Below are 26,547 nucleotides of genomic sequence, written 5' to 3'. Positions count from 1 at the left end.
TTTGCATGACTGTCTCTCAGCACCTAGTAGTTGTACGCTTCGTAGAATGCTCCACTACACGACACACTACAAACTGTCTATCTCTCCCTCGTGAAGCGTTTATCACTGTGAGCTCTAGCCGTTTTCTTTCGAGCGAAAGCAAGCAACTCCTATTCTACCGATCGTTTGATGTATACTTTCCGAAGCGTTATGCCCAAGCCGACTTTACGGTCGCCCTCCACGGAGACGCTTCTCTTACAATCCTAAGTGTACGAACCCCTACTGTAATCTGTTCTTCACTAACGAATGAAACACCCTGTGTGCTGCCTGCCATGTGGCTATGTCGGTCAACATAGCACAGCTTCCTCAGTATCACTTGTGTCCAAGCTGTACTGTATGTTGAGGATGTTCTACTTTCAGAGACTTCTTAACCGAACCGTCTGTTTTGTACATCGCTATATAACGCTCTTTGCTAGAAAACTTTACCTTGATATGTGGTTTGTGCCCTTTTGAAGTTGTTTTTTCCTGTTTTATGAAAAGCAAAACCTGTGCGAAACTATCCGTTCATGTTGATTTACTTATGTATTAACCCTTCCTTTTCCTACTCTAGGAAACTGAACGATAATTGCAACGTTTTGTGTTTATTCAGTTTATATTTAACCATGATCTATCTTTTTTTAACTTTTAGTCTCTTCTCCTCGTTAAAACTGCAATAAATAAAAAAAAACCTTTAGTTAATTTCCGGATCCAAACCAATCTCTTTTCAGCTATATTTATTATTCACCGTGTACGTGTGCGTTTTGGTGTGCTTGATGTCTGTGTGTTTGGTTACTAATTTCGTTACTTTAGTTTTGCGCTATTCTTGGTCCTTTCTAAGAATGGCGATTTATAGGATTCGCTAAAAGGATAAACGAAATGTTTGCAAACTTATTGAATGAAGTTGGTCAGGAACGATAAAATCCTGCGTACTTTCGTCTATCTATTACGAATTTATTAGTTTTTGAATGAATACCTCTAGTTTCTGTTCCCGTTAGTGCACTAGGTACCGTTTCATTTTGCAATTATGTATTAGTTTTCTCTTTAGTGATATAAATCCAACGGCCAGCCAGTGATTAATGTATTATTATATTTCCCTTCTCATAACGTATCCAACACACTCGTGTAACATGCACGCCTCAGATGGTCACCATCGTTACGAGTAGCGGGTGATACGGGACCTTTATCGGACTTCATCGATGGTTTGGGACCAGGACAGCTAGTTGGACGCCAGGTACTGGGTGCTCCGGCCTTAGGTGATATTCAACTGTCTATGTGCTATCAGAAGGGTTCCTTAGAGGTTGAAGTGATAAGAGCAAGGGGATTGCAGGTGAGTTCAAAGCATTAGGCTTAATGCCGTCCGGCCACACTGTTAAATCGCATCTCTGTTTCGATCCCACAGGCACGTCCTGGCTCAAAAGTACTTCCAGCGCCTTACGTTAAAGTGTATTTAGTTTCCGGTAAAAAATGTATAGAAAAAGCAAAAACAACGACTGCTAGGAAAACGTTAGACCCACTATATCAGCAACAACTAGTGTTTAGGGAACCGTTTGCGGGGTGCATACTGCAAGTAAGTATCGCCGGAAGGACGACACACGAGCAGGAACTTCGTTTAATGTTTGACTGTCTCACTTCTCTCCCCCACCTCCCACAGGTCACGGTTTGGGGAGATTATGGTCGCATGGAGGGCAAGAAAGTATTCATGGGCGTAGCACAGATAATGCTGGACAACCTCAACCTCTCACACATAGTCATCGGCTGGTACAAACTGTTCGGAACAACGTCACTGGTCAGTGGGCCACCTAGTTTGGGCCTGTCTAGAAGATCCTCGATCGCCTCACTCGATTCACTCAAGCTGTAAAGCCTCTAAGCTGAGACCCATTGAGCATCAATCCACAATTTCTTCTATCCCAGCTCTCTCTCTATTTCTCTCTCTCTCTCCACCATTCCGTCATCATCACGCTCTCTATCTCACTATCCCAAAAGACATCACACACACACGATCTCTATCTCCTATGTTGTGTGCTGATAATAAGCATAGCCACTGTTGAACACACCTCTGCCTGCTTCTCCAGCCGCCATGTCTGTGTCGAGCAAGTGTGTGCTGCCTTCTGCTGCTCCAGTTTCTGGCTGGCTCCGATGTTGCTCTGAACCTATCAAATTCCTGTTGCAAAGAATGCTGTGTTCTGTTTAAACGTTTAGCAAATGTTTTATGTTCGATTGGTTGTTGACACGTACACACGCTCACACCCAACGTCCGTGAAAGGCAGCCATGCCTACTGGCACCGTGTGCGTGCAATAAGTTTGAAACGTGTATGGTTTTAGTAATCGTTCTAGATTTAGGTTCTTTGTTTGTGTAGTTAAACTGAACTTATTTCTGCTATCACGACTTCTACCAGAATGTTGACCCTTGAAGGGTAGCAAGAATAATTTGAGGTACATATGAGGTTAGACCTCCCGGGAGATGTCATTTACCACCCTTCAGTTTATCGTTAAAAAAGCATGAAGACTGCGAAACGTTGAAGCTATAAGTACTGGAAAGCAGCTCAACACACTCCGATAGGTTTGTTAAAGAAGTTAAATGTTGCCATTATCTAACCTTTGCTATTATTCTTCGTATTTAATTGTTAAACACTAATTTTACTGCAGTATGTCTATGCTGACCATACATCATGCAAAAGCTTGCGCAGAATTAGTTTTACTTCAACCTACATTCCATTTTAATACAATGTCAAGCCATCTGGTCTAGTCCAAAGTTAATGTTGGAGGAATCCTGCTCCAGCTCCTGTTAAGTTCAGTTTTTCGCCTTTTCCTTAACGACATACACTTCCAACCAAACCTAGTCAGGTTCCTAACCAACAAACATCCAAAGTCCTGTAAAATTTGTGCTCCCAGTCACACGAATGCTCCTGCAAACCTTACACGATGAACCAATCGTAAGCCAGTGCCACCGTAGCTGGTTAGCTTGAGCACATCGTAGTCTACACTATTCGAATGTGCATAACGAAATCTTAGCTGCAAACACGTTAACTAGCAAACGAACGCAAACACAAAACAACTCACCTTGTTTTCCCAATATTCGGTATCTCCTCTCTAGGTACGTCTATGAATCACTTCAAACATTCTTTTGCATGTGTACTACATAAATGTGCAGTTCGGTTAAGCTTGCTTTGCGGTTAAGTTTCATGTTAGATTATCCCTTATTTTCGACAGTGCAATTCTAGGTTCTGCTGGCTTATTATATATATTTTTAGGACAATTTATCAAAAAACTGATCTATTCCTTGAGAATGCACGTGCAGTTTTGTTTTCCTTGCATTTGTTATCGTCTCACTATCAATCGCATTAGTTTCATATTACCTTCATTTCCGAATAAAACGTCTGTTAGGTTGTTGATCAATCATTTAGCGTCTATCTTATTCCAAATCGCTAGGGTAGCTATTTCTTATGCTGAATGATGCAAGATTCAAACTACAACGTTAAATAAATGTTTGAAAAAAGTTAAACTCTCTTCTTTCTCTCTCTCTCTCTCTCTCTCTCTCTCATTTCTTCGTTTTGCACTCTTTCCGTACTTTTAATTACAGTAAGACAAACTTATTTCTTAACCTGCACTGTATCCAAGGAAATGGTGCGAACTTCACACCCGAATATGCATCACGAGGCGGGTGTGATAGTGAGCTACGTCTGCGATAGTGGAAACGTGGAAAACGCTGAAGCAAAAACAAAAGGAAAACAGCAACACGTGTCTGCTAGTTCGCGCGCGATCGAAACCGTTACGGCCTTATGTACGCAGGGACGCACTGGAAAACTTACACTTACTGGCACGCTCGGTTCTGCGCTGCCAACTGTGGGGGTCTGCCCACCAGCGTCCACACACCACTACCGGAACCAATCTGCTGTGGCAGTAGAGATGCAGTCGGAGCGCATATATCAACCGGTGTTTTGGGCGGGATGCGGAGCTAGATATTACTTGTTTTAATCAAAACCATTACCATTACCATACTTTAACCATTTCTCTTGTAAAGCATATTCGTTGTAAGTCGACAATGAGACTAGGAACAAAGTGAGGCAACTCAACCAAATATGAAGCCCCAACATGTTGAAACACAACTTATACAAAACAGAGGCAAGAATAGGAAGAACAAAAACAAAGTAAAGTTCTTTTCACAAGCGTATTATGTAATGCGAAAGTGAAATAAACGAGGCGGTAGGAGGAGAAAAAAAAGAAACTCAAATCTGTGAATTTATTAAATTGTAATATTTGAAACCAAACCAAAACTAAACAAAACACAAAACACACTTGACACAGACAGACACGAAAGGGTAGGGTGAGGTTAAAGAATAAAATAAAAAGAAAAATCATAACTCTTATTATAATAAGTATATGCTTCAGTCAAACGTTAAAAGGAAAAGGAAGGCAGAACCGCCGGATACAGTTAGAGCAGCTAGGAAGGATAACGAATGGATAAAACCGGTCTGGCGTGAGATGAGGGCCCTTCGAAGGGCAAAGAGGGGCATTAAATATCAAATACTTGTCCAGCTGAAATGAAACATAACATCACAATGTTCCACAAACTGGGTTATTCTTGCTCAACAGCAACAAATTTGTCACGAGGAACGACAGAAGTACAAAATGGCTTGTGCGAGCGATTAAGATGGGATAGGTAGATTGAGCTAGAAGGTCAGGTAAGTGATCAAACGATAAACCGAATCAGTTAAATAAACAAACTCATGTGAATCGAATACACACAAACAACACACACACACAGCAACATTCAAACACTAGTATCTCTCACACATACCTTATGACATATGAACGAAGCAACAAAGCAAACAAAAAAAAACAAAGCAAAACAAAACTAAAATCAACATATTGTTTGCCTTAGCACACGAATAGACGCTGTTTAAATAAAAGTCATGCTTTCTAAATCAGCTACTAAGCCGCATTTACACAATAAGAGGAAAGTACCGGAACGGCCATCAAAACTGTGGCGTCAGCAGCAACAGCAGCAGCAGCAGCAGTGTAAAAGCTTTGAGCTTCTCGTGCTCCACGGCTTGCGAAACGGGATGGACGCGAAAGGAATGGGAAAAGGTGTAAGAGAATAGGAACAAATCATAATGTTAAAACAATTTACAAAACATCATCACACCAGCTGACGAGAAGGGACGTAGTTAATGAATGCTAATGCACGTTTACTATATACTAAACTAAAGCAAACAAAAAACCCCAGCAAAAAGGCGGTCAGGATGCGTGCTTTTGCCGAGAAAGGAAAATAAAAAATTAAACCAATGGAATGAGAAAACGAGCCAAAAACCATATCTTTATCAGTAAGACAATTCTTAGCAAATATGAACACAAAATGAAAGTTGAAAAAATGAATAAAAAAGAAAAAGAAAATAGGAAGACATAAAAAAAAAACATAAAACAAACATAACAAAACCGAAAACAAGGAATAGGTACCACACACAAAAAAAACGAGAACAACAACATTATATAGGATGCAGCACTTGTTTTGCTGAGTATGAGAAAACGTTAGGGTTAGCTAGGCGCATGAAATAAGAATACCGTTCGAATCCTGAATCAACCATATTACCGCAAAGGGAAAGGCCGATGGCCACCCCGGCCGCTCAGACGCGTGTGTATATGTATGTGTGTGTATGTTATGCTTTTGCTCTGGGTTGTCTCTGGTGGATATGTTGGATGTTCAGGCAAAAGTTCGCTAATCGCTTTTTTGCCGGTGCAATACAGGATGGTGATGAAAGTAAGTAAATCTCTTTGCGAAACTGTTAAAGTGAGGATCTTGGCATTCCAATGTTTTGGCAAAGTTCAATATCTTCACAAAAAAATGGCGCTGTATGCCTGTTTTTTCTTCGGGAGGACACAGAACATTCGTTCCCTCGTAAACACCAACATTAGAGAGTCAGTTTTGAACGATGATTATTTGTCTGTTTCGGATTCCAAGTGGGTCTGTTAGTTCTTGCGCATGGAAAATGTTTCGTCATCACCAGAATATCGTTTGGTTGCGTTTGGGTTTTTGTACATAGAAAGGAATGATGGTACGATGAAAGTGTGTAGACGACGCTTGCTCCAGCCCTGAACAATACACCTATCAGCAGTGTCCAACAGTACATTGGAGCTACCATTAAGAATGGGTTTGCTTGGTCACTCTCTTCCACACACACACGAACACACTCACTCTATTTCTCTCTCAATCTCTTCTCTCGAAGCTTATTTCTTCCCCCGTTTTGAAAGCAAAAGCCTCAACATAATTAAATTAAATTAGGAAACGCAATGCAACGAGCATCAGCTGTCTTACAAATTACGAACAAAGTAAAATACAAACAAGAACAAACTAACAAATAAGGAAGGAGCGCAGCGAAGGAAACGCTTAACGGTGGGAAAAAGGCAGGCAAGCAAGCTTGCTGCACTGTAAATAAGATCAGGTTTCTACAGGGAACTTTGAGAAACGATTCATTATCATATAGCCAATCAAACTAACTTCTCAATGACGCAAGAAAATTGAATGGAAGATTTGACGAAAACGCACCAAAGGTATCGGTTTTGATGTGCTTGGATTTCAGCTTTGAAGCTCCTCCTTTTAGTTGCGTTTCTTCTTTAGCAGTTTCTTAAAACTCGATTTCATTCACAACTCTCTTTCTATCTCTTCCTCTCTCTAAGTACCAGGAATAAGGATTCTTTCGAAGGACATATTTAATTTGATGTGTTCTTGAAGATGATCTTTTGTCCGATTTTCTCGATGACTTCTTAAACAACGAAACTTGGACACTATACAGCGTGGTATGATTTACTTTGCTGCTTTATTTTTCTGGCAAAAACAGAGTGTTTGATTAACACAGATACAGATGTTTGATCCGTCCAGTGGAAATGGATTCCTGAAACGCCACAAAAGAACAAAAAGAAAAACAAACCGAAAAGAAACGAAAACAAAAGCCACGTGTTCGTGCTGCCTTGGGACACTCGGATGAGTGGCGAAGCTAGAAAAACAATACCAGGACCAACCGATTGTTCTCTTCCCGCGAATTTCTGGATAATCTTTGGTTTATCGACAACAACAAAACAAAGAACAGTAACGGCGATTTTGAATCCAACGAACCCATTTGCCCCCGAAAAAAGGCTGATGATTGGAAAAGTGTTTTATTTTTTGGGTGAGCTTAAAGTTGATTTTAAGGATATCGTTGTGCATATTTTCTTTTGAAGTTTGTTTCATCTGGAACCGTAATACGCTTAGTACCAGCTAAGGTCCGCACGTCCGCAGGCGTGGACGATCCTGCACCATTTTGCCCCGCTGAGCATGCAAACGCAAGAGAACAAACGAGTATGAACAAGGTTACTCACAGGAGGGTAGGGTTAAAATTTGTTGCTTTAAGTGCTTTGCAGTATAATAAAAGTCCATGCGGCCATGGAACGATCGACAACTTGTAAAAAAGCACCACGCCAAACAGAGGAAGGAAAACCAAGGACAAACTAATTCGGAAACAGCAATTGAGGCCTATTGAATACAAAATTAACAAAAACGCATAGTTTAGGGTGTAGTGTTGTGTTATGCATATGCAAAGCTAATGTTTTAATTGTTCTCCTATTTAAGGGTAAGTTTTCACATGCTCCAAACGATTACGACCGAATGCCTAATTTGCGGAGGAACGTGATAGGAGCAAGATGGCACGCGTGGAACCAGGAACAAGTTTTTGGAGCAAATTCTTATGAATCGCTGTACGCTGCTGCTTATCATTTGCAATGTTGAGTATAGGTTGCTTGGAACATGCCAGTTGCCAGTTGTGTGGATGCGACGTTTAAATGGCGCGAACGGCTCGCCCTTTTGTTTTGGGGCGGGCGGGTGACGCACGTGCAAACGAATCCAGGGAAGTGAAAAATGTTACCACTATATCGATTATTTGCTGTTGAGGTTAGGAGTGTCGGATAGGACCGGGGAGCACTAGTAGCATCAACATCAAAACAAAGCGAAAAGCAAAGCAAACAAACATATAACAAATGGCCGCACTATTGGCAAGTGAGAGCATGTGTACGCAAGTGTTTGGTTGGGGAGGGAAAACACGGGGAAATAGAAATGTTAGTAGATAAAACAAAATGGGATGTTAAGCAAAGAGTAAAATAATTTACAAAACAATTGAACAAAAAACCCAAAACAAATAAAGAAACTAAACCATTAAATGAATCAACAATCCAAACCCAACACAATGGAACACAAAATACAACCGCAACATTTGCCCGTTTCCGTCGTGGTGAGATGGGTGAACGTTTGTACAAAGCTAGGCAAAAACAGAGACACATGAGATCAACTAGTATCCCGTAGCTAAGAACCAATGATGAACGACTGGACGGTGGAAGGTTAGCCATGCAAGTAAAAAAAACGTAAATTTTAAAATTATTTTATATCAAACTAAGTATTATCACACAAATACACACTACACAAACATACACGATACATGAAGAAAACATACATACATACAAAGAACACGTCACTACTGGGACAATGCTGTAAGTAAATGCTGAATGAACGAACCCAAGAAGATGGTACGCGGCTAATGGCTAGAGTCATGCGTTTTGTTTGTCTCACACTAGAAGTTAATCGGGAAACGAAAATCGACAACATTATATAAATATTTAAAACAAATCAACTAACATGAACAAACATCAAACTAACCACAAAATGCGCCAAACGGAATGAAACAAACGCGTACGCAGGCTTGGAAACGGTCACACTGCTCTACATACATATATCATCGTACATTTCGTTTCGGTTTGGACGCAAGGACGCAATGATCATACCAAACACACAAACATTCCACTCCATTTAGGAAGAACAATGCGGGACGAAGCGACATTCACACACACAAAAAAAAAATGCGAAAAAACAAAAATGGGAAACAGGATAACACAATATACACAAACCTTATAGTTAAACTGCATTATACTTACAGTGTCAACCGTATACAGTAACATGCACACTAAGAACGCGTATACATTGAACTCGTACATGGCAAAACAGGCAAAACGAACACACGAACCGGATTGATCGCCGCTCGAGAAACCGTTTACGGCAGTCAGGCAGACAGACAGACAGACAGATACGATAGGCGGACAGGCACAGAACACACTGCTCACTGGCGTAGGGAGCGGGGATGCGATTAAACGAGCGATAGGTGCGATCGCAACCATGAACATAATTCAAGAGAATATTGTAAAATACAAAAATTTCTATTATTATTAAAACCATATATAAATATACCGAAACAAAACAAACAAAAAATCTATATATATACTAATATATATATAAAAGAAAGGAAAAAAAAACTGTATCCCCTCTCGGCTAAGAAAATGTCGAGAAACGACAATAAAACTGTGAGATTGAAAACGAAAACTTTTACTCGCTTTGTGTATTCATTATCCTTGAGAATTCGTCTACCAATATTGTACTGCAGCCTTATGAGGTCCACCTTGGAATATTCCTTTGGTATCTGGTATCCGACTAATATCCAAAGTTCCAATAGGAATGGTATTACTGTAAGATATTCCAATCGAGTCTTCTATAATCACAGCATTGGCATCTTGAGAATCAATTCGACTTTTGGCTACTTGGGTCTAATGGTTCTTCAGATCTACTTTCATTTGTCTGTATATATGTTCTTTCATAATTATTTCGTTCCAGGGATCTTCTGGTAAAGAAAACGGAACATTCTTTGTGTTGGGACATGGCTCTTTGTCTCTCATGCTCCAGCTGGTGTACTACGTATTACGTAAAATTGATTTTCTTCAATACCGTCTGATCTTTCGTGCGTGGTTGAATATCTTCCTCATTTCATTTCATGTCAGAATGTGAGATTAAATAGTCCCCTTTCTGTCAATATCAATTTAATTTTTAGGTCATTTTTTTAATTTTATGTTTTGTTTGTTAATGTTGTTATTGTTTTGTTTGTTGTTTGTTATTGTTTTACCGTGTCTTGTTGGCACAAATAACAATGAATAAGAAAAACAAATCCAACTATTAAATTTAATATAATTTTTTTTAAAATGCAACTGAACCACTCACACTTACTAATGTTCTACAATTCTACCGACGCAGCCTAAAACAACTGAGTACGCAGCCACGCCTTTTTCAAATCGATTATACGTACGCAGCCACATCGCTGTACCAAACGTCAGGCAAAATTGTCACACCGGCGTGACAGCAAACGGAACGAAAATGTTTGAAGGTGTGTGGCGCGCCGGCGCGCAACTAATCGCAACCATTTTATCAGTCAATACTTCACAATTTTGCATCACGGCACGCAAAACGGCTGTAATCATTACACGGGGCTGCGAAATTTTTGCCACCAAACAAAATTTCACCACCAACGCAAATCACCATATCACCAGCGGGTTCGTCCAGCAAACAAAAGGCCGTTTTCCACGCGAGCACACCCTTGCAGAGCAGCGCAGCAATTGGCACAAACGGATACGGTTAAGTTGCGATAAGAAGTTTGACCCTCTTTTACTGTGGGGACGACCAGGACGGGCAGGATTCTAAGCGTGTGAGGGGGAGTGAGCGATTGAGCAGTTCCGGCGTACGTACGGCGAGTGTGTGCGTGTGTATGTGTGGTTATTTGGAATTTGTATGCCATCGTTTATTAGTGAATACAACTGCATTTAGTGGAGCGACTCACGGTGTAACACGGTGCGGCGAAGTGCTAGTGATATTCCCACGGCGTATACATTCCGTTGGAGTGCGGGATAAGCACAGTGGATGCCACCGTACCTCCCTGGACCATCAGTGCAAAGTGGAAGTTGCATTCCGATGCACCGAGCGGTAGAAACATAACTTCAATGTAGTCGACTACTACGCATTACAAATATCACTTACATATCAACCATAGCTGTAAGAAAACGTAGACCTAGGATGCTCTAAGCTAGACCGTAAGTCGTCAGAAACCGATACATATCATCAGAGCAACATCGAAGCGATACATGTTGTGTGGTAAAAAGTTCAACTAGAAAGCTTAATATATCTATCTATCTTGTAAGTGTAAATGTAAGAAAAAAAGGGAAATCCCGAAGGAGAGTTTTAAAGTGCAAAGTAATAGAAATAAAGCCCAATACATATCATAAGACTAGCGTCTGCTGGTTAGGCCTTCAACAACGACAAGCAGCATCATTAGTAACGAGAGCGACATTTCGAGTTTGATCAAACAACTCGCTTGACCTTTAACCTGCGGAAAATTGAAACTTTGGAAAACCCGTCGAATACGATCCTAGACAAAACTGGCCAGGGAGGGTACCCACGAAACCCGAACGTGGGGGTGTGTAGCGAGCGCTCCCGTGTTTGTTTGTGTGCATCGTTTTGTGTGACGTAAGCGCAACGTACGCCGGAAGGACATACAGCCCACCTCCTCCTGTCTCTGTGTGTGTGTGTAAGAGTATACGTGTGCAAAAGCTATTTCCTGCACGCGAACTCCCCGGTGCGAAGTGAAGTCCCTGCTGTTGTGAAGATTTTGGAGTGTTTTCGGGATAACTCGAAGCAGCTCTGTCTAGACTGCAGCAGACACCGTTGGAAAACATCCCAAGCGTTCGGTGGTGAGCAGATCGTTGGTGGTACATATTTGGTGAGTATTAAAGGATGTTGACAGTTGACATTTCTACTTCTACTTGAACTCATTAGCCAGTCATCCCGGATTGTGCTTTCCTGACGTGTCGTGGTTGGCTGAGCCGGCTTGACACGTCAGTAATGATTGTTGACGCGAGTCCGTACCCGAGTGTCAATTGCGGCTCGGGAATTATTAATAGCATCAATTAAAAAGAGGTCCATTGTTTACCATCCACCCCGGGTGTCCTGTTCATCCGGGCGCGAGATTGAGTCGTGTGTGAATGTTTTATGGGAAAATAGTTTCATATTGAGCCCGTATTGACCTACATCGGAACTGGGACAGCGCGATTGGAATGATAATTATGCGTCCATTTTAACACGTTGATTGTTTCGATACAAAGAAGTAATGAACAATTGTCATTTGATGGTTGACAGTTTGATGGATGGCCGCGTTGCTAAACATGTTTAAGACTGACAGCACGGTGGACTTAGTTTAAAAAGCATGGGGCTAATAATGGGCATTAGACATCAAGATAGTTTGAGCTTCTGTGAGGCTACAGGCGAATACCTGAAAACATTGGAATCCTTATAAAGTATTCTAAAATAAGTGTTAGACGATCGATTCCTCGCCATACAGGCAACTAACTGCGCCGTACCCCTTCAAATACCTGCTTGTGTAGGCCATCTCCCTGAAAGGTTGCGGTTTTTCTTCGGAAAAACAGAAGAAAATCTTTCAGAAATTCGGCCGTACCGCTCCAAGTTTGCAGTCAACCCTTCCCGATGGGTTAATGTGCCGAAGCAATCATCGGTATCCACTTTCAACAAACTGCAATGATGACGATGATGGGCAAATGGAAGTATTTTCTTTGCTTTCATTTTTCCTCCCCGAAAGCGAAAGACCTCCTCTGTAGCTGTGCAGGTTTGAGGGAGTGTTTTATTGTATGGATCGTACTACGGGCAACAACAATTGCGCCCACTAGCCCTGTAGGTGGTTGTGAGGAGACTCCTAATGTTTATGGCAAACTCGAAGCTTTCGTCACCATGGTAACGGGACGGGTCTGGTTGCTAACTGGTAGGTGTGCGGTGAAACCGTGGTGAAGGGTTGGTTGGGGATAGTAGCGGAGGTGGTTTCGATATCGATATTCGAAACGGCTCCAAAATGGATGGCTGGCAACGGAAATCGTTGCTAAGAGGACCATACTTTTCCCAGCGTAGTTCCGTAGTTGATACTCATGAAGGTAGTACAATTTCAGAGCTGGTAAAGAAGACTAATGCACTATAGGAAGCTAAAGAGTTTGAAGTATCTTGAAGTCGGCATGACCTGTGTGTTTCGAATTTAACACTTATGGACGTTATGAGTTGTTGGAGCACAACATAAGTAAAATCCCATATTATCGGAAGGTTACAAACACTTCCACACGGTACCTTTGGCAATTGGAGACGGCTGACTACATCTCACTATGGGCTCTATTTCCATTTGCAACAAAATCAGCAATGGCTGTGCCGGGCCCCTTCCCATTTCCTTATGCGGTTGGGCTTCCCGCTCATGAATGATTCATCGAGTGCGCATAGAATGCTTCGGCTCGTACCACATTCGTATTTCGAATGCCGTTTGAGCAAAAATTGCTGCTGAATCCGTTCGCCTGTTCTCAGACTAGCGGCTTACGGCAAAAGGGATTTATTATTAATGAACAGATAAAAGTGAGTACCTACCGTCGTACCTGGTGGATATGCGTGTGCTAGGGAAAGGTATGTAACAAGGATATAGATTTGAATAGAAAAATAACATTTGCAGCCTTATTGATGTGTAACTTCCATGCTTTTTTTGGTTGGTGTATTTCAAGATATTGGTTACGATTTTAAAGATTGGAGTATTGAAAAATGTTACGGAGTTTTTAGCCTCCATGAGTTACTATAATAGGAGCCAATATGGAACGAATTTTATAGCAATGACAAACAAGTTTGCCATAATATCATTCAATTACATCATTTCTAACCTTCAATAAAATAAGCTATAAGTATCAACAACTGTTACTGTTCCATCATTAAGCATCACCTCTTTTCCCCGTATCGTTCTGTTCTCTGTATCGAGCTTTTAGCACGCCTTTCGCACCGTACCCGAGTTTTATGGCGCAGAACGAAAAAACAACAAAAAAAAGCTAAACATCGGAACGCGCTGAAATATGTAACAGAAAACAGAAAAACCTCCGTTATGTTGCTTTCCATGCCTTTCCTTTTCCTGAGCAGTTTTTCTCTCCACCCCCCCCCCCCTCCGGGGCAATCGGCAAATAGAGATCCGGCGGCAGAGCGTGGCACACCTAACCGATGCCGTTTCCATCTAATTATCGGGCCCACAGAGTTTTCCCACCAACATAATAATCAACATCGCAAGCCAGCGAAAAGTAGAACTGTATCGCAAACAATGCCGCTGGTTGGGAACATTAATTGTTAGCGCAAAGCAAGCGTTCACCGTCTCCACCCTTCTCGCTCTATTGTTCTAGCGTTCTAATGGAGATATTTAACACCAAATCAATTGCTGGGAGTTGGGAGGGAAAATGGGGGAGCAAATGCCCGATCTTCTATTTAGATTAATCCTGGAGGACAGAACTGAGTCTTCGAGGTGGTTGTGAAATGTTTGTAAGTCTTTGGCAATATTATAAGTGTGTACTGTAGGCTTTACTGTACCAAAAATAAGTAAGTTTTTATTTATTGGTAAAATTAGTTATTCATTTTAAATTTTAATATTTCCAGTTTAACCTACCCTTTTCCGATGAGACTCTAGCGTTGACGTCGTCTAAACACTCCCTAATGAGTTTTTTGTTGATTCCCCCGTTTCCATAGCAACCGTAACGTTCATCCGCTCACGCTCTCACTCTCTCAATCGTTCTATCTCTCACGAAAAATTGGTTTCTCCCAAACGAGAGCGCATCGCTGTGTTCATCCTCTCGCACACATTCGCTGGTGGCACGAATTCGCTCCATTTTCAACCCTTCCCGGTTCATGTTTGGGGGGGTTGCCATGTGCGCGCACCTTTTCCTCCGCCAAATCACCTGCGTACCACCTCCCATACCGCCCCCCCACAACCTTCCTTGTATCCCATTTCCGTTCTCCGTGTTCTCCGTGTTCCCTTCGTACCAGCAGACGAGCGAAGCATGAGTTTTGCTTTTTCGCCTGTTTCCATCGGCCTTATTTTCGGCTGCTTTTACCGCTCTGTGCGGGTTTGCGGTAACGCCGGGTCGGGTAGGTGGCTTGGATTGGGTTTAGTTTTCCGTTCTCTGTTCTCGTACATCTTCCTTCCGTTTGTGTGGCCTTCACGTTTTGCCGGGCATGCTTCCATTTCTTCTGTGGGGGTGTTCTACGTTCGCGAACGTAAACCATCCTCGCCCAGGTTAGCTAACTGTTGGAGTTCGTTTGATTTTTTTTGTTGGTCTGGGTGTGTATTTGTGTGGTGGAAAAGTTTTCCACGCGCTTATCTGTGGCCATTTACCTAGTAGTGCAGTGTGAAACCAGAGCTAAAGTTGTTGATATCGCCATTCCTCGGCAATCGCTACCGTTCGCAAGCAGCGAGGGTGTAGGGAAACTGTTTTTCACTGGGGGAGAATTTAATTTTCCTCCTGCCGTGGCAACCCTAGCTACACAAGTGTCCGCTATTACTTGCTTCGTTGATAGGTGTTAGCCATCGTTGATGATGGCATGCAATGACACACACACACTCCGAGCCAGTGTTTTCTGCGGGAAGTTGCACACAATTATGTTGCTTCTCACCCCATATTGCGCACATCAAGTTCAGCGCAAGGTGCTCGAAAGATCAAAAACACGTGTTTGTAGCGTCGCCAAGGGTCTATGCCTTACTCTTCCAAGAAACGCTGGAATATGAATCTCTCTAGCTGGGAACCAGCAGAACTGGGATCCCTAGAATCGTGTGGATCCCTAGAATACCAACACGACGGCTTGCAAACGCTTCTTCCGGCTTTTTTGCAGCTTGCAGCACTGTTTCCCGATGTCCTCCGGGGCGAGTGCGAAAGAATTTCCGGAGATTCCCCTTCGTGCGTCGTTCGCATTGTGGGGCAACACACAGGATGCGTATAATAGGATACGGTAGCCACCATACTGTAGGGCATGTCGAGCATTTCCTCTCCAACTGGGAGGCTTCCACGTTGGCAGTTAAATTACCGATTCACTTTCATCTTCCTTGCAGGGGTCGAAGAAAAACCCCGGATTGTTGCCAGTGGGAATGTTGCGATGGGTCGGGCCGCAAAAGCAAAAGCTTCCAACCGATGGGCAGAGATGGGCAGAGAATCCGCCGAATGGAAAGAATCGCTTCCTGCTTTCCTTTAGCGGTCGATAATGGCTTAAACGTTGCTGTTCGGATGTCTGCATGAGTCTGTGTGTGTCTGTGTGTGTGTGTTTAGCCCGCTTTGGGTCGTTCTAGTCGGAGTGCGTTTTTTGCTTTCCTCTGTATCGTTTCATTCTTGCCATGCTAGTTAGGTTCTCGCGTTCGTTCCGCGTATGGGAAGCATTAGACCGTGGGGTCGTACCGTGCCACGGCCGACGAAGCCGTTGATAATATCTTCAATTAAACAGACAAGCAAGGGTCCGACGATGGTAAGGAGCAGGGCCGCCTTGCCGTCGCATAGTCTCGGAGGAAGTTGTGGTAATTAATTGACCTACGTTGACTTCATGCACTCGTCAGTAACGAAGCCCAATGAGTCTAGCCGAGGGGACTTGGCCTGTCACTTGGGTGGGTTAGATCATCGAGAATGCAACGCATTGCACAGATAGACACAGATAGTTGAGATCAGAGCTAGCTTCAAGAAACTCGTGAGGATATTTAAAATTGCTGAATGTTTCAAATTGCTTTTAAAGAAGAGAAAATATTGTGAGAGCTCTCATTAAGTGTCATGCACTTCCCGATGTTAAAAGGTAGACTTATTTCTATCTAGCGCAACGACCTTAATACGGCAAAAGCCAGTGATCGATTGAGCGGCGAGCTCACGCTGATCGTTCGATTAGCAGTGCGAAAGTGCAAGCAATTGACGTCTAATCTTTAAGGGGTAACTGTACCGTTTCGCTTGACCTTTTTAACGATGCCCGTACGGACGGATGCAGTTATGGTTAAACCCTATCCGGAAACTCTCGTGCCCGCACAAACGACGACGACTCCACACCGTCTCAACTGATAGCCCCGGAGGGCAACATCGGAGTCTATTGTATTTTGAAGTGGCGGAAGAAAAAGTAAACGTTTGCGAGAACGCACTGTTCGAACTGCACTTCAATCTGCAGCTCTGGTTCCACCATTTTTATTTACTCGGTTGTAAAAGCATTCGCTGGAATGGATCCGCTGATCTGGCATTAAGTGTAATGGAGTTCATGTTAACTTTGCACTAACGTTCGGTAGAGATGTTTCCCTAACTTATCATACTTTTTAGTTAAGGCTTTAAGAGTTCAGTTTCATTCGGTAGTTATTCGTCAAAATAAAATGTTGGACGAAACTTATCGCCATTTGAGCAATTCATCATCGTGAAGAAATCGCGCGAAGAAGGGAAGGAAAACATCTTTCGTTATGGCCGATAATGGTGCTCACGGTAGATTGTGGCGGGTGTTTACCGACGTTCGACCGTACCTCCCCCCCCAGGCAATGGGCTGATGAACGATTCTTCATGCTCGACTGATTATGCAGTGTGCTTTCGATGCTTTCTTGAAGGGAGCAAAAATTAGCTAGACAAAAAAGAACACGGCCAGGTATGTTACACGGGCCGGATGGAACACATGCAACCGAAAGGATGTGGCGAGTAGGTGTAAGTCAAGGTTGTGCGCGTTAGGTGTCTAGCGATTGGGAGAGTGAGAAAGAGAGAGAGAAAGAGTGAGAGTGAGTGCAACATAAATGCACGTTGCATTGCACGAACCAATTGGAATGCTATTTACAACCCAACCGAATCGACAATTGCAGGCCGGATCGAGCATCGACCGCCAGACGGGGTAGTTGTTGCAGTTGCTGGGGCTGTTTCTAGGGCTGGTAGAAAGTTGAAGGGAAGACCATTTCTACCACCCATTTTTGCGTGGCTTTTTCGAGCGTGTTGGCGTGTTTTTGAGGGAGAAACTTCACCTTCGAGCAGAAATGTTCGTAATGTTTGCGTTTGTTTTTTGTGCATCAAAACATCTTTATTCCCTTTTTTGGGTTATCTTCGTTCAGCGCTTTATGTGACCGCTTTACAAGTTGGGGATTTGCTACTCTAGCTATTTTACTCTCTTGTTTGTTGTCTTCTTTTGCATCGTTAATGATTTGGGCTCGGAGATTTGTACCATCGAAAGGAAGGAAACTGCCCAAGATCATGCCTTAATTCAAGCTAAATGTTAATGGTTAAAGACACACACACACACACACACACACAGAAAAAAACCGTCTTGTTTATGGTAGACCATCCAATAGCAAACGAAATCATTCTGCTCGGATACGTTGCCCGACACTAAACGATCCAATAGAACGAAAAGCATTTATTTGGTGGGTGTTGGGCTCGCTTTTTTATTTTCCACCCTTAAAGCAATCGAAACATGCGAACCGGGGTGAGTCCGGCGGTCAGTTTTCGGCTACAGAATGATCATCGCTGGGAATCGCGCTTTTTCTCATGCGAAGATGTGTTTCAGCCTGTATCTTTATGTGTTGGTACACCTTGCGGGTCCAGCGTTCTAGGGCCTGGCCTTTTTCTTCCACTCACAACGTTGGAAGAATCGCGCAACGTGGATCGGTACGTTGGTAAGTGGTAAAATGAATTATTAATTACGCAAGTAGCTGTTATGCGGGCCTGAGGTAAGGTTTTTTTTCCATCAGTTTTTCTTTCTCCATCCGATCCATGTGTATTGTGTTTCTTTCTTCGTTTTCCAAACAGTTGTATTTTATGTGCTAGGAATGGTTCAGACGCACACCTTGAACGTTTTCGATGCGAGAGGTTCGTTGCAGGCCACTGCATTCGCTGTGCGATTTGTTTAAAGTGAAGCTTTCGGGCGATCTGAAGATAATTTTATTTCGATTAAGGTCGTTGCTGGAGAAAGGTAGTTCGTTATGCTAGAAGGTTGCCTATCGGAATTGTAAAACTGGAGCAGAGCTGGTAGCTGGCGAAGATTGTGCAAATGAGATGGGGAGATTGCGAGTAGAACTCTGAAGCCTTCTTGAAATTTGTAGAATACACGTCCAGAATCGATTTTGATACTTTAATCTAAATTTATTCTAGCACGAGAAGGGCACTTCAACTTCTTCTCTAAAATTCCTAATCAAATAAGTGCTTAGCTCTACCATGACCTAATTTTCATATTAAACTAGCGAAAAAAGAGAGCAACAAAATAGTGAGCTAGCTTAGACTACTCATATAAACAGTTTCCTCTCTGTTTACCTACCGTCTTCTGATCGTCCTAAAAATAAATCAAACAGGTGATTGACCGATCAATCAGTACAAAACGCGACCAGCGACAGCTAGAAACGGGAACCACATTCGAGTGGTTTAGTTCGAGGTGGCTTCTCATTTTTCACGGCCACCAAGATTTATGCGACGGCAGTGCTGGCTCGAAAACCTGGGCAACGGACCATATGCCAACCGGGGAAACGTAATGGGTGAAATTTCTGTGTGATTCGTTTTTTTTTCTCTATAGCTCTAACTGTGTTGACTCGAATGAAACTGAAGCTACCATAATGCTGTGTGCTAGCCGAGAAATCCAACGGTAACGGAGTCTGGATCAGGTGAATCTAATTCATCGCCCATCATCAGGGCAGTGCGATGCTGGGTATTTTTTAAATCCAACAGCTCTAGATGAAATAAGCTTTCGGACGTGATGGAAGTGTGTTAGTGTTTACTTTAATCCGTTGTTTGCTATTCATGCAAGAATCGTGGGAATCTTTCGATGCCATTCGCCAGCGAACGATGAGTGAAAACGAGCAATTTAAGCTGGTCTAAACAAATATCGAACACATAAAGTGAGGCTTACGTTTAATCAATCGAAAAACATAAAGTAGTCTAAAATGGAGCTTAAATTTGTTTTAATACTCCAATTATAGAAAAAAAATATAAAAATTGACGTATGAGTCGTCCGTACAAGGACATCAACATTTCACCATACAATCATGCTTCTGCTGAGCAGATGAAATCTCCCTCCGACAACGAGGCCCGTATCAGTCAGTAAAAAAACATAAAAGCAACAACGAAACAAAAAAAAGATACACAAAATATCAACCAGCTGACGGTGAGACAAATGCTCTGGTCTGATGTTTCAACGCTAGGTTAAACGAATGTCTGGGACAGAACCGGGGAAACAGCCGAAAAAAGAAAGAGAAACGACACACGAAGCACGAAAGGACATTGGTCGAAAAATTGGACCGATGTCGTTGTGCTCGCGGGGTGAAATGATGGAAACTCGCAAGGACACATTCAGGAAGTCACCACCGAACCGACGAGAGCTTCAAGGGGGAAGGTCCAGTGCAGGGGCTGCAACGTGAAGCGAGAGGGGAGAAAAAGTCATAATCATAACATGAACCATTGGAGCATCTGTCGCCCAGGAAGAAGGGGTCGGCGTGTTGTGTTCCGGGAGTTCGGCTTCTGTCATATGTTGGTGGACAAATTAAAGTTGTCGGAAGTTTTCCCCAGCGTGTGAGCGTTTCTGTGTTGCTTCGTTTGGTTTTCTTTTCGGTGCGCTGGTGAGCTGTGGTGAGCACGGCTGAAGAAACATTTTAGGATGTTGGATGGTTTGTGGTGTACAAAAGTTGTTCGCTGATGATGACGTTATTGTTGGATATTTGTTTAGATCCTATCAAATCCTTTAGAAAATCAAGAGAGCAAGTATGTGAACTAGTTGCTGAAGATGGCTCTTGTCAGCAATTTCTCTAGCGTAGCGCAAGAACTCGTTTCAGCGTTATCACTTTCATTTTCTACCTCTGTCCTTCATCAGTCCACATCAGATCCCTTAGCCAGCGCGAAGCTCTTCAGCACTTTCGATCCAACTCGTTCTTCTTGGGTGTGTGAAAATCCACCTGCCCCGTTCTCATCGATCTCTGTACCGTAGCGCAACATCGATTAGCTTCCGCGTGGAACGCACAACGAGCTGGTCTTCCAGATCTGAGCGCAAGAAACTCACAGCTGCTGGTTCTGCAGGTTTTTGCTGGTCGCTCGTTAAAAACACGCACGCTGTCAGATGCAAGTACGAAGTACGAAGGAAAACACAAAAAGCACCTGAGCAAAGTGACTTCCTGCCCTGGCTGCCTTTGCCCACTCACTCACACCCCCTTCCACGCACGTGTCCACCATCGCAGCTCGATCAATTCTTTCGTCATCAGTTTACAGCATTGCACAACGAGCGCGTACGTTCCGGCCAGACGGAAGAAAACAACCTGCCGGTAGAACGGTCTGCCGGGCCCAACAGGGACCGCGCGAGAGGTTGTATTTTGTTTTGTGCTCGTCTTCGCTTTCTTGCGCCGTCGCTTTTTATCGCTTTTCGTTGCGTAGTTGAGCAGTGAGATGCAATATGCTCACGCCGCCATGTTGCGAAGGTGAATCATACCTGGGCTGGAAGGGCAAGTTGAGGAGGAACTGTGCGCGAGGGATGACCAGCAGATGGTGTACGGTCGGGGACGCGCGTGTTACATCACCACCGGGTTCTCCGTTCGCTTCTGCTCCGCGGCTGCTCACTGGTCGAATGAGAATGCGATCGTGCTCATTCTCACGCGTAGATCTGCTTGCCGGTACCGGGTGACTTCGAGTTTAATTGCCGGCTTAAGCGACGAACCTCCTCGCCGGTTTGCTGTGTAGCTTTGAGTTTGTGTGTTTGTTTGTTATTTAAAGTAGTAAAATAATTATAACGACGGGCAGAAGAAAACACAATTCTTCCAATATCTGAAACACAAAGTCAAACAGCAAGCACATGTCTTATTGGTTTGTGTTCGTTCGTAATTCGTACACCGTCATTTGGCGCGAGGAAACGAACGTTGGCTTAACTGAACCGCGCTGAGCTATTAGCTCGTTCCGTTTATGATCGTTTATACTCGCGTTTCCGTTGTATTTCCACCCGATTTTCAATGCTCCATTTTCTATTCTGTAAGCCCGATTGGAAGAGTTTCACGGACGCTCCCCATCTTCAACCGGTGCCCTTTTCGATTGTGGCCACGAAAACACGAAGCGATCAAGAATCAAGACAGCGAGAAACCTTACAATTTCACTCCACGCGGCTTGCCAGTCACCCAGCACGTTCCCCTCCGGGTTCGGGCTCCATTTGACGAGCGATCGAATTACTCGATTGAATTCAAAATCAGTGCCAAGGGAAATGTTACCGACCGTGCAGGTAGTTCGTGGTGGTGGCAAACTTTAGCTTGAGCCCGGCGTCGGCAATCAGTCAAACGCCGGTGTACCGAGCGTTGCGTCCAACACGGGTTCTCGTGGCTTGGGTAAAAGTACTGACTACGGCTACTGACCACCGCGGTACGACACTTTGTCTGTCGCGTTGTGGCACGATTTCTCGAACGGACGGACGGACGGAGTCGTTGCAAATGGTTGGAGGTGGTACGCTGACGGTGGACACAATTTGCATCATGTTTGTAGTTGCACAGCTGAGAAATGATTGCGTTTGGTCGTGCAGCGAGAACGAAACCATTAGCAGGGTGGGATGGTGGACGAATCGGTGGACTGTTCGTAAACAGGTTGTCAAAGGCGAATGTGCTACGTTCGATTTTCATCAGTTTTTATCTAGAGCAGCAGTGACATTCGAACGATAATTGTTGATATCTTGTGCTAGGCTTTAATTTTTGCGCTGGAAATAAATTGAGGAATGAGTTATTTCGAAATTGTTCAGAACAGCGTAGGCATGTCTGAATTTAATCGAGGTTCATTCGTTAAGCTCTCGTTAGTTCATTCCGTGTTCACTTGCGGAATGAATTTCGCTGCTTCGGTGGTTGTATTAAAACATGTTGAAGTTCTTGTGACATTAGTGGCCATTTTTATAGTTCAATAACTAACTTTAGTATAGCGTTATGGTGAATTCTGCTAATAATTTTAAAAAGACCCTAACAAATGTTCCAAAACACTGAACAAAATGGTTTCTCTGGGCAACATAAAGTAGATTCATTTTTGCTATGTTTTCCCCGTTTTTCCGACCGATTTGCGAGCGACCGATCGTGCCCCTATTCCCACGAATTCTCATTCATTCTAAACGCTCGGATGCCTCTCACGCATTTGCTCACGTTCGCTCACGTTGGCGGCAGCCAGCTGGCGTAGGAGTCGAACGAATGGTAGAGCGAAGCTGGAAAACGGTGCGCGCTTCGGAATCGTTCTTTTGGATTGTTTCTCGTCGTGCCGTTGTGTTCATTCCGATTGCTCTCGCGGTTCGCTCTCGGTTCGCTCCGCCTTACGCAGCGTACATTTGCTCCAACACTCCCAAGCCAACCGAAGCAACACAAACTGCGAACGGCTGTTGTCGACGCGGTCTCAGTTTACTGTTAGCAGTCGGGAAAATCGCACCGAATGAGAAGGCAAAGCTGTTTTAGCATCGTCGTCACACTCCGTCGCCGTTCGTGTCGTGTCACACACTCTCTACCAAAGCCAACCCTCCCGTCATCGTCACCGTCATCCCCGCACGTGTGTCACCGTACCCGTTCACGTTAGTTTCGCGCCGCGTCGCACACAACCATTCAAGCCAGGCACACGGGCTCCATACAGTGTTGGTGTTGTTGTTGTTGTTGTTGATTTCCTGTCTCCACCCCCCCCCTGTTCGCAAGCAAGGGCAGGAAAAATATAATAATTAAACCGTGTGTTCTGCAACACAGCCCGTGTTCGGTGCGGAATCCAGTGGGTAGCAACCGGCCTGCCCGTAGTAGTTGTGCTAGAGTCGTGCCGTGCCGTGCTTACTGTGAGAATCGAAACGCACACGAGTGTACACTCAGCTGGAGAAGCTTCGTGAAACGTGGAATAATCATCCCCAAGACGACGACTACGACGTCGAACAGCGCCAGCAACACCCACGATTCGAGTTGCAATTCAACAAACCCCAACCGCACACACCGTTGTGCCGTGTCGCACTACTTCTTTTTTTGTGTGTGTTTGAAACAAAACAAAATGTGATCCGGTGGTTCTGTGGGTGGTTAGCGTTAGATCGACCCTACAGCGGGCGAGTGGGTGCGCGGGGTGCGCAAATTCCGCGTGGCACGCAGCACCCGCTCGTCGATTCGGGCGGATATCGATTCAGTTTCAGATCGAAGCTTCCGCGAAGGTCGTACGGGCAATTTGTCGTGCAATTGACGGTGCTTTGGTGCCGGTGACGGTGGTCCGAACGCCACGATTCTGGAAAAGTCACTGCCGAGCTTAATACCGTGCTTAATTTTGGTCCATCAATCGCTCCAACGATCGATCAGATTCGATTTCTGAGCGTGGAAGAGTATGTTGATAGGTTTTTTTCTGATATTTATTTTTGACTTTTTTAGTGATTTTTGTTAAAGAAACTCTAGGGCTAAGAGTCGAGTTTGACTCCAATTTACGAAAAAGCTCATGCGTATTTCAAAACAAATCAAGTCTATTTTGATTTGTAGAATTGTTCATGGCCATAGAGACTATTATTTGGAAAATAAACCCCGTATGATGAAATTCTCGTTGAAAGTAACCTCAATTACGCTGATACCTCGTTACGCCACCTTATTTAAACCACAATCCCGACAAACGCGGTTAGGCAGCTAGCGTAAAGCCCAAAACGGTCCCAAAAAACTGCGCCAATAAAGTCACCAAAATGGACGCCCCAAAACCAACACCTCAAGGGTGCAGACCAAGAGTCAGCAAGAAAATGGACTTTCCGTTTTTTGGGGCAAAAGAGTCGGAAGAAAAGCGCGTTCCGCACACAGCTGACCCACAGTGAATGGGTTGTGGTAGGATTTTTCCCTTTATTTTTTTGGTGCACTTCTTTCAACCATTCTCGTGCCAGGTGCTGTTCTGCCGAGCTTTGCAGAAAACCACAAACGCTCGCAAGGTGAGGCAGAAAATGCAACGAAAGGGTAGAAAAATAGCCAAGTCTGCTGTTTGTTTGTTGGTGGGGAACTCTTTCTTTTTTTTCTGGGGAATCAGTGTGGGAAAAATGGAAATGTTTTGGGGTGTAAATTCAAGCAGCGGACTAGTGCCTTTGTTCATATCTATGGGAGTTAGAAGGTGAAGATGTTATTTCATGAGAAGACTTTTTTTTTGAGAACCTGAAGAACTAACCTGAAGAACAAGGCAGCTTATCAAATATTTTTGGTTTACAACTAAACTAAAGCCTTCTCACTCCTTAATTACTCTCCGATCGTTCTGGCCTTAACAAGACAGACTCCCATATAGCTTAGAAACGAGTTTTCCATTGAGCTCAAGAACCAACATAGGGGGTAACATTTTCCATCGAACCGATCGTTGCGTGGTTGCTGTCGTTGTCGCCGTTGTGGCTGTTCGTCAAGTTGCTAAAACGTTGCAATCATACCGTGCCTAGTGATATCGTGTGGTGCCTGAATGGATTCTATACCTGTGGCAATGTGTTAAGTGTTTCCGCAGGAAGTTTACCATTTTCCTGGGAAGCATATTCTATTTTGCTCACGTTCCAACTAACCGTGTGGTCTGTTTCGCAGGGGTTTGTCCAGTAATGCTTTAGCAACAATCACAAAAAAGGCAAAAATTAGAGGAAAAAAGTTAAACATTGAAATCGATTTCAAGTGTGCAGCTTGCGTTGTGGTGAAGCTCAAAGCATGATAACAAGTTTCGTTAACAAGTGTGTGGAGTGAAATGTTTTGTGATTGTGTCGTTACTTGGTTTTAATAATTGATTAACGAAAGAAAAGTAAGCGATAAAAACTTAGTTTCTATCCAAAAAAAGTTGCATCGGAGATAAGTTCAAATTACAAAGCGAAAACCAAATAATTTTGATACAAAGAAAAACAGTGTTTTTAAAGCTTAAAAAGCAAATAAGAGAAGAAAAGCATAGAAGAAAAAAAAAAACGATCGCAAGGTTTCCCGTTACTACGAGCAATTACGAGTGATCGTTCGAGTTTTACTACGTTAAGGTGACACCATTGCCAATCGAGACCCAAACGTATTTCCGTACAGTGCAGTAACGGAGCAACGGTTCAAAATTGGGGACTTCATACAATTCCATCAGCAGCAGCAGCAGCAGCAGCCGCAGCAGCAGCAACATCCCCAGTTTTACTTTCATCAGCAGCAGCAGCAGCAGTTTGTAGATCCCAACTATAACGTTGGTGGATTGTATCATCTAGCCGAGCAGCAGCCCAATTTTGGTGAGAATCGAGTCGCTGGGAAACGGTTTTCGCTGGGGTTATTTATCGTAGCCATAATTGCTACAACGAGGATTAGCAACCGAATTTTTTCTTTGGTCTCAATTTGATCAAACAAATCATCGTGCCACAGAGGCAGAAATATCTGCCTATATTGCAATAATGTCCCTCCAACCGTGTGCTCGAATATGTACAGGTGAATCAATCTAAATCTCGCACGCAAAACCGATGAATCAACAACGGTCCGTTTGCTCAGTTCAAAGCAATTTAAAATTTTGTCGAGCTGCGAGCATGCTTTTGATGGGTACTGAAGCTCCCACCGGAATTGATTACTGTCGGGTTGTGGGCGAAAACGGGAAGTGATAATGAGCTCGATATTGTTTGTTTGCACCAAAACCGCTACCGATGTGCCGTTGACACCCGTGAATGGTTTAAGTGAAAATAATTACCTACATTTCTGCTGGTGCTGCTGGAAAATAATTGCAAATGCGTTGGTTCGTCATTTGCACCGGTTTCACGACAGTTATCGAATCGCGAGAGGACGATCAATTATTGGTTCTAGATGGGTGGGGGTTGGTGTTTTGCCTCGTTTCATTTATTTTTCTAATTGTTCCCCAGTCAGTGGTGTCAGTGGTGAGGATGGCACATGAAGGGTCACCTGG

The 26,547-nt window shown here is 43.6% G+C and overlaps 2 protein-coding genes and 1 long non-coding RNA gene across 11 annotated transcripts in view; all 3 read left to right on the top strand.

Annotated features, from left to right (window-relative positions):
• Positions 1–9,415, top strand: part of LOC118505137 — a 51,128-nt gene extending 41,713 nt beyond the window's left edge. For 6 of the 9 annotated variants that reach the window (XM_036040479.1, XM_036040485.1, XM_036040484.1 and 3 more), the window contains 4 exons: positions 1,159–1,345; positions 1,418–1,585; positions 1,670–3,112; positions 3,599–9,415. In XM_036040479.1, the coding sequence (XP_035896372.1) occupies positions 1,159–1,345; positions 1,418–1,585; positions 1,670–1,876 (562 nt within the window). In that variant the 3' untranslated portion in view covers positions 1,877–3,112; positions 3,599–9,415. The remainder of the gene's footprint in view (positions 1–1,158; positions 1,346–1,417; positions 1,586–1,669; positions 3,113–3,598) is intronic. The other 3 variants (XM_036040478.1, XM_036040482.1, XM_036040483.1) reach the window with 2 other exon arrangements.
• A 13,612-nt stretch (positions 9,416–23,027) lies between these two features.
• LOC118505136 lies at positions 23,028–25,559 on the top strand. The gene is made up of 2 exons (XR_004905388.1): positions 23,028–23,305; positions 25,227–25,559. It is a non-coding gene; the product is annotated as an uncharacterized LOC118505136 (long non-coding RNA).
• Positions 25,560–25,656: 97 nt separating this feature from the next.
• LOC118505135 overlaps positions 25,657–26,547 on the top strand; it is a 144,069-nt gene continuing 143,178 nt past the window's right edge. The window contains exon 1 of the mRNA XM_036040476.1: positions 25,657–25,888. The gene's annotated coding sequence lies outside the window, so the exon portion shown is untranslated. The remainder of the gene's footprint in view (positions 25,889–26,547) is intronic.

The sequence above is a fragment of the Anopheles stephensi genome, chromosome 2 (genome assembly GCF_013141755.1).
Source record: "Anopheles stephensi strain Indian chromosome 2, UCI_ANSTEP_V1.0, whole genome shotgun sequence".
In the NCBI taxonomy this organism is placed as follows: Eukaryota; Metazoa; Arthropoda; class Insecta; order Diptera; family Culicidae; genus Anopheles; species Anopheles stephensi.
Note: the sequence above shows the minus strand (reverse complement) of the source record. Positions and strands in the feature narration are given on the sequence as shown.